The sequence below is a fragment of the Trichosurus vulpecula genome, chromosome 6 (assembly GCF_011100635.1).
Source record: "Trichosurus vulpecula isolate mTriVul1 chromosome 6, mTriVul1.pri, whole genome shotgun sequence".
NCBI classification, from domain to species: domain Eukaryota; kingdom Metazoa; phylum Chordata; class Mammalia; order Diprotodontia; family Phalangeridae; genus Trichosurus; species Trichosurus vulpecula.
This window is the reverse complement of record NC_050578.1, coordinates 276822129-276830543: the sequence shown is the minus strand read 5'-3', so window position 1 is coordinate 276830543 and position 8415 is coordinate 276822129. Positions and strand designations below refer to the sequence as shown.

The following is an 8415-nucleotide window of genomic DNA, read 5'->3' as shown; positions in this document are numbered from 1 at the left end:
GGTATAGGTAGGACTAGATGCCTCTGAGGTTGCTTCCGTTTCAGAGGGTCTGTGACTCTCTTAGACTATACTTCACATTGGGAATTGAGCCTCTCCTTAGCTTTGCTCATTGGAATCATTCTTCCTCCAGGCTCAACTCAAGGGCCCCTTCCTCCATGAAGCCTTCCCTGATTCCCCCGATCCTTAAACCCTGGCCAAAAGTGTTTTCTCCCTCCCCAGATTTTCCCAGAATATTTTGTGTGGATTTCTCCTTCTAGCTCCTAGCATGGTTCAGTTTCAATCCTATCTTTGGGACTTCGGGCAAACCCTTTAACCTCTCTGGCTTCACTTTCCTCATGTGAAGAATGGGAGAGTTGGAATAGGGTCCTTTCCAGTTCTAAATCTCAGATTCTTTGCCACCCACCTCCCCCACTATAGAGTTGACCCTAGATGGTCCTCATTTGTGCAGATGCCTCACGCCCCTCCATGAGGTGATGAGCTCCAGGAAGGGGGGTTGGGAGTGCTTGGTAAATAAGGTGCTTCTCTTTACATTTCTAGCACTGAGTTTGAGGCCTTGTAATTTAATTCAATTCAACAAACTGTTATTAAGCTCCCACTGTATTGTGAGGCGATACAAAGACAGAAAGGAAATAGTCTCTCTTCGACTTGTACACAGTAGATACTTAATAAATGTTTATTGTACTGGGAAGCAGGGAGGGAAAAGGACCAAGGTTCCATGACAGTTAGAATTAACTGTAAGAGATAGACCTGGGGACAGTGTTCTCACAAGAGGCCTTTAAGGGACCAAGGCACAGTCCCAGTGACTGAGGGCCCAGGGACTATCCTGTGTTAACAGAGTATTCCCTGAGAACAGGAGAAGGGGCCCTGTTTCAGGACCTCTGGGGAGGGAAAGCAGGGGCTTCCTGTTCTGTTCGCCCAGGGACCTCACTGGCTTCAGGTAGACAGGGCAGGCAGGAGGGCACCATGTGGGCTGGTCCCCAAGTAGGGGAAGGCAAGGACCAGCCTGTGCTCAGATCCTGAGGCTGTTTGAGGGGGTAGTGCTGGCTAACTCACTGGGGTAAAGAGGCCAAACTGAGTTCAGGGCTTGGTGGTAGGACTGTATCGGAGAGAAAATGGAGATCAAGCCTCATATTCAGGAGAATACGATATCCCTGAAGTCCATATCATGGTCCTCCACTTCCATGCATCGCAGTCAAATCCAGTATCGTATTACCAAGAAGAATCCGTTGAGCCTGAGGCTCATGGCTGTCATCCTCACCACCCTGAGCTGGAGCATCATGACTGTGGTCTGCATCCACCCCAGGTGGGTCATCCTAGATCATTCCAAAAGGAAGTTATGGCAAAACACAACTTTGGACTTTGCTCTCTGGGACAACTGTGACCAGTGCTCGCCTTTCAATAAACTGTCAGGTAAGCCAATGGATCTACCCTAAGGGAGAAAAGGTTTGGGCAAGTCACTTTAGTCAAGCTGGGTCCTCCTGGAATGAGGGGCTTCAGCCAGGTTAGGATGCTGAGGTCCAGAGGGGAAGGAACTCTCTCAAAGTCATTCAGCTAGGAAGTGGAAGAGCTGGGGTATAGGGTGCTCCAGGAGGTTTACCTCTTGTGGGAGGGTTGCCGAGCCCTTCTCAGGCTGCTTAGCTACCTTTGATGTCCAACCAATCACCCAGCTCTCACCTGTGGCTCCAAGAAGGTGTAGCATGTGCAGAAGCCACACTCTAGTAAACCATTTCAGTAGATAAGCTAAACCAGGGTGAGGGTAACCAAGGGGTCTCCAACCCTTCAGTGAGTTAGGGGGGTATGAAGACTTCCCCTGGTGGAATAGGCAAATGAGAACAAATCATTCTATTGGCCACGCAGGAGCTGCGGAGCGCTGAGCGCTTGGTTAGACATTGAAGATGCCAAGGCCAGCTGCTGCATCCCAACCCATTGCCACTCCTCTCGACTCTGTCCTGCCACTGGACTGTGATGACTGTGGAGAAGAGAGTAAGGTTGAGGACTGATGCCCAAGTCAACTCATTTTGCCATTTTTACCTTCTCAAGCCTGCCATGACAGGCAAATGATGAAGCAGCAGGTGCCAATGCTGGGAGCTGTAGTCACAGCCCTGCACACAGGCAGCCCGGGCCCTAGGGTCATCTTCTCACTGGACGCAGCAGTAGTGGGATTTGGCAGCCCTCCAGGTGTCTGTGCAGGCTTTCAGGGACCTTATTGTTCACCTCCCCATGTGAGGAAGGGGCTAGAAAAGGTGCCCTAAAAATTGTCTGTTTACCCAATCCTGGTCAGTTTACCACGGCAGGTGGAAAATCCTACCCTGTGGTCAAAACACAAAAAAAGTGCAAAAAACTTCTGCCACAATGATTCCACTCACCTATATGGGTTGTGCACACACTTATAGACAGTGCACAATCCAGCAGACCCAAAAGACCATCAGCTCTTATTGTAAGAGAACTCAGCAGGTTTCACATCCAGCAGCAGCCCTGAATGAAACAAGGCTGCCAAATGAAGGCCAGCTTACTGAAGTCAGAGCTGGATCCATGTTTTTCTGGAGTGGCCACAATGGATGACCTTGGTGTCCCCAGTGTCTGGCAAAGCGTGCATCAACCTCGTCATCTATGTGTACCCCCCTAGAAAGTATACTGCCAAGGTAAGGGAACTTATCTACAATATTCAAAATTTCTCCAATTGCTATAAGCAATGGTCTCATGTATGGATGGTATGATGCTGGCTGGTGGAGAACTTCTGTTTTCTTGGTGTTAATTGTTAGGCCAAAATTAACACAAGCAGCAGAGAATCGATTCATACTTTGCTATATCCCAGCCTCAGAGGCTGCACTAGGTGTTCTACGAACAAAAAAATCATGTACCAACTCTCTCTCCACTTTGCCAGAGTTAGCTCAATGTTTGGAAGGCGGGGAAGGAAAGTGTGGGAGAGAAGAGGTATTAGTCTGACTACCAAACTGAAAGTCTATGGAGGTGCTGCGCTGACCTCATTGTATGCCTGGGAAACCTGGACAGTCTACCAGGGCCCTGCCAGGAAACTAAATCGCTTCCATGTGAATTGTCTTAGGAAGATTCTGAAGATCACCTGGTAGGAAAAGGTACCAGACATGGGAGTCATTCTCAATCGGAACTGCCAGGCACTCAAACTCTACTGCAGAGAGTGCAGCTCCCATGGGCCAGCCACGTTGTTTGAATGCTAAACATACACTTGCCTAAAAGATGATTTTATGGAGAACTCACACAGGGCAAGTGCTCACATGAAGGTCAAAAGAAGAGATACAGGGACACTCCCAAGGTCTCTCTGAAGAACTTTGGATCTGATTGTGTGATGTGGGAGACACTGGCACAGGACTGCTCACCATGGCATGCCCGCATCAGAGAAGGCTCTGTACTTTGTGAGCGAAGCAGAATTGCAGTAGCTCAAAAGAAACACAAGATGCACAAATCTAGAGCCATGTCTACTCCCAACATTCACGTGGACTGTTAGTACCTGACCTGGGGTAGAGACTTCCAAACTTGTGTTGGTGTGATCAGCTAGAGGCATGCTGGGCCTTGACTCCAACATAGTGAGGTTATTTTGGTCCTCTTTCAGAATGAAGGACAACCACCCAGAGGAGCTGAGTCTGAGACCCAAGGGTCCTGATTCCAAGTCCAACACTCTTTCCCTCTTGGGTCAATTGTCTAGTCCTGTCAATTCTACCTTCATAACATCTCTTGTACACATACACCCCTCTCCCGACACTGCCACAGCCTGTCATGCAAGTTCATATCATGTCACGCTTGACTTTTGCAATGGCTGCTAGGGGGAGGAGTCTGCCCTCCCTAGTCCCTCCCCACTCCAGTCCAGCCTCTACTGCCTTGTCCAACTGATCTCCCTAGAGGGGGAGCGCATCACCCTGCCTCTGTTACATCTCCCATTCCTGACATTCCCACTGACTGTCTCCCCTGCCTGGAGCTCTCTCCCTATGGCTTCCTTCAAGTATCAGCCAAAATCTGGCCTTTTGCAAGAAGCCACTGCTGTTCCTCCTTGATACCCATACCTTCCCTCTCAGTGTACCCCCATTCGGTCTAAGGCAGAGGCTGACTGCCTTTTGTCTGTCTTTGTGACCTCGGTGCTCAGCAGGGGGCTCAGCGCATAGTAGATGCTTCCTAAATGCTGGGGCACTTCTGGGACAGCTTCTGTTTTTCTTACAGTTTACATCTTGGTTGCTCGAGGGATCATGTTTCTGAACCTGATCTTCACCTCCCTCCTCATTGTCTCCATGATATGCTCCTTTCGAAGAATATTCAATCGTATTTCCAACTTGGACTTTATCTTCTCCATCGCCAACTACATCTCAGGTTCTGGATGGTGGAAGGCAGGGGCTGGGGCTGGGAGGCAGCAAGGAGGGCTGTGCATGATGGATGCAGCATTTAGAGTGCTGGCTGGGGAAGGCAGACCCAGGTTTGAATGCCATCTCAGTTACTTCTTAGCTGAGTGACCCTGGTCAAGTCACAGAGCCTTAGTTGTTGTAGGGACCAAATGAGATTATGTATGTGAATCTTAAAGACAAGCAGAAGGGAAGGTGGGGAGAGAGACAGAGACAGAGAGAGACAGAGAGAGAGGGGGGAGGGAGGGAGAGACAGACAGACAGACAGAGAACAGAGGAGAGAGAGAGAGAGAGAGAGAGAGAGAGAGAGAGTGAGAGAGAGAGAGAGAGAGAGAGAGAGAGAGAGAGAGAGCGCGCATGGGCTTGGAGTAGGAAGACCTGAGTTCAAATGTGGCCTCAGAGACTTACTAGCCTAGCTGACCCTGGGCAAGTCACTGAACCTGTGCTTGCCTCAGTTTTATCATCTTTAAAATGGGAATAATGCCAATTATAGGACCTACCTCCCAGAAGTGTTGTGAAGATCCAATGAAATCACTACAAAATGCTTAGCACAGCATCCAGCACATAGTAAGCATTCTATAGATGTTGGCTAATAATAATGGTGATGAGGATGAGACACAGAGACAGAGGAAGCTCGAGCATTTACTGGGTTCCAAGGACTGTGCTAACGACTGGGGGTGTAAATACAGGCACCCAAGACATTGTCAGCCCTCGAGAAGCTTCCCCTTTAATGGAAGGAGGAAGACAACCCAGGGAGGCAAGCCCGAGCCAGCGGGAAGCTGGGGAGTTGGTCTGGACATGACCTGGGATGGGGCTGGAGGCTGGTTCTGAGCAACATCAGAGTCATGGGTGGTTTCAGGGGCTGAGTTCCCATTTCTGGTGGGGAGGAGGAAGCAGCAGGAGGACCGGAATGGAGGCAGCCTAGTTTGGAGACGGCACTGTAGACGTATCTCTTATAGTTGTTATGATGGTAGGAAAGTGGCGTGGTAGAGAGCGCCCTGGATGTGGAATCAGGAAGATCAGAGTCTCAATCCATCTTCGACACCTCCTAGCTGTGTGACCTTGGGTACGTCACGTGCCCACAATCGGCCTCAGTTTCCTCATCTTACAACAGGAATGATAATAGCACCCACCTCCTAGGGTTGTTTTATGGATAGATTGAGATGCCATTCCTCAAAGCTCTCCGCAGACCTCAAAGCCCTAGAGAAATGCTAGCCATTATCAGCGTCGTTTTAATTGTAGTTATTGTGACCTCCATCTTGCAGTTGAGGAGGCTGAGGCCCGGAGTGCAGAAGTGACTTGCTTTGGGTCATACTGCCAGTTAGTGGCAAAGCAAGGACTGGAAGCCATTTCTTTGGGCGTGTGAGGTTGAGGCTGGCCTGGCACGGGGTGGACTGCCCGGCCGCCGTCAGGCTCCCCCACCCCCTCCTGTGAAAAGGCAGGTGCGAGAAGCAGAAAGGACAGCGCCTTCGCCCTGGAGCTCCCATTCACACACTGATGCTGCCAGAGACTGTCAGCCCCGGGGGCCCGGGCAGGAAACAGAGCAGCCAGGCCCCCAATAAGCCGTGCACCTGTGGGCAAGTCCCTTCCTCTCTTTGAGACTCAATTTGTCTATCAATGAAATGGTATCCTTTGGATTTTTGAGCTTCCAGTCCAATAAGCTCATTTTACAGATAAGCAAACTGTAGGGCATGAAGGAATTTGCACAGGGTCACTTGATAGCTAACATGCTCAGTTTGTCTACCTGTAAAATGGGGATGATAATTTGACCTTGCACCTCAACTCTTATGGGAAGAAAGTGTTTTGTGAAGATGAGCTATTTATCATTAGCCTTTCATTGTTGTTTTCCTGGAGGTGGGGAGTGAAAAGGGCATGGGTGGCCTTAGGAGAGAGCCCGGGACTATTCTCTCCCTCCCTTCAGGCTTCCCCCTCCCCAACTCCCCCCACTCCCTGGGGTGATTCACTTTTGTCTGGGGGCCACAGCAAGGAGTTCAGAAGCAGGTAGAGTGACCACCATCCTTTTTAGGTAACTCATTTACTTCTTAACAGGAGCCTTCCCAAGACATTGGCAGCAGCACTTCAGGCCACTTTGGGTAGTCAGGGCCTTGGGCACCCTTGTCACCTTCTGGGGGCCTCTGAGCCACTGGAGGAGAGGCTGGCATCTCCCACTGGGGAGGGGCTTCAAGGAAAAGGCCCCCACTTCCGGCCCATGGCTGTAGCTGAGGAAGGGCTGATTGGGAGGGGATGTGGAAGCTACCAGGCTGCCTCCAGCTCAGGGATCCTGGGCCCATGGCCCAGACAGGGCCTGGGGCTCACGACAGGCTCAGGGCTGCTTGTGCTCAGCTCCCCAGGGAGTGCACTTGCTTTGGGTGTGTTCACCTAGGACTGGCCTCACTCTTGTGTATCACGTTGTTTGGGCTGCAATTGCTGGAAATCTTCATCGAGGATGGTCGTGAATTCCACGTCAAGTGGCCTTTCTACTTCTCTGGCTTCGGGATCTTGAGCTTCTTCATGGCTGGTGAGGGTCAGATCCAGGGGAACCAGAGCTAGGCCTGGGGCCTTCAGGGCAGCTGGGAGCGGAGAGACCCCAGGGAGGCTCCATAGGGCAATCCTACCCCACCACTCTTATCCCTGTTGGACCTAAGTGGACAAGGGTTCCTCACTGTTTATCCCAGGAGTCAAGTCCCAAGATTCATAGAGGGTAAAAGCTGAAAGGAAACTTAGAAGATAAAGCACAGAATGTCTGACCTGGAAAGGGCCTGAAAATAGAAAACATTAGAACTGGAAGGGACCTTATAACCTGGACCACAGACAATCTGAGCTAGAAGAGGCCTTAGAACCTAGAACCTAGACTGACCTGGGAGAGGCCTTAGAACATAAAGCACAGAATATATGAGCTGGGAGGATCCTTTGGGGAAGCCACCTGGCACCAGGTGACACAGGTCTTCATCAGCTTTCTGCTCTGCCTGGCCTTCCATTCCAGCCTGGTGCCACCTTTTTCTTCCTGTAGGCACCATCTGTCTCAACAGTCACAAAAATTCCTGGAATATATCCTACTTATCTCCTGACAACCTGCTTACCCAATCAAAGAAACAGAGGCTGTTTGGAAGCTTATGGCATCAGTCACCCTCATCAGTCGTCCCTGGAGAGTTGACCACCTCATCCACAGTCAGCCACCAAGAGGCGTCCATCATCGCCATCCTCAACAACAAGGCTTAACCAAGTGACTTTCTACTCGTGTTTGAGAGGCATCTCCATAGCTGACCCCCAGCTCTCTCTCCTCCACTCCCCCTCCCAGGCTGTCTTCCCTCTAGCAGGGAGGTGGCCCTGCTTGGGGTTTGGGCATTGGGTCCCCTCTCTGCTCAGTCTCCCCTGCCTCTTTGCCAGACCTCCCCTCAGCACCCCCTCATTCTCCTTCCCTCGGGTTAGAGCTGTTTCTGTCCTCTCCAGATTTGTGGGTTCTATGTTCCTTGAGAGCAAGCCCTGGGTCACATATATCTTCATTTTCCCATTAGCAAGCATCCCACCTTGCATACAGTAGGTACTTAATAAATGTTTGTGGAATAAATGCACCATGGCCAACATTTTCATAGCCTTCTCTAGACATGCTCTTGTTTGTTCCCCACTGACAGTCCTGTGTTAATACTTTATCCCCATTTTACCGATGCAGAAGCAACCTCAGAGAGGCAAAAAGTGATTTTACCCAAGGTCAGTAGGGAACAGGACCTGGATTTTAGCTAAATCCCTTCTGAGTACTAGGCCAGTGCTGTCATGAATGAGTGAGCAAATGAAGGAATGAGGAGAGTCAGAGGCCAAAGAGGTGGATGTCTTTTCCAGGATGAGTCAGAAGGAAAGCCCAGATATCCTAGGGAGGGCAGGGGCAGGCAGAACCCAGAGAGAGCATCCGCTTCTTGGCTAGGGCCCCAGCCTCCTCAGGAAGTTCAAACATCACCAGCAGGGTCAAGAAAAGGAAGCCAGTCAGCCCTTGAATTCAGAAGGTCAGAGAACCAGAGGGTCATGGTCCAAGAGCCAGGAGAGGTCATTGAGT

The 8415-nt window shown here is 50.5% G+C and overlaps 1 protein-coding gene across 1 annotated transcript; it reads left to right on the top strand.

Moving 5' to 3' along the window:
• The first annotated feature begins 770 nt into the window (after positions 1-770).
• On the top strand, positions 771-7958 carry LOC118853286 (transmembrane protein 225B-like). The gene is made up of 4 exons (XM_036763305.1): positions 771-1410; positions 4192-4338; positions 6751-6885; positions 7378-7958. Exons 1-4 carry the CDS (start codon positions 1113-1115, stop codon positions 7584-7586), a joined length of 789 nt encoding a protein of 262 aa, XP_036619200.1. The 5' UTR covers positions 771-1112; the 3' UTR covers positions 7587-7958.
• Positions 7959-8415: the final 457 nt, after the last annotated feature.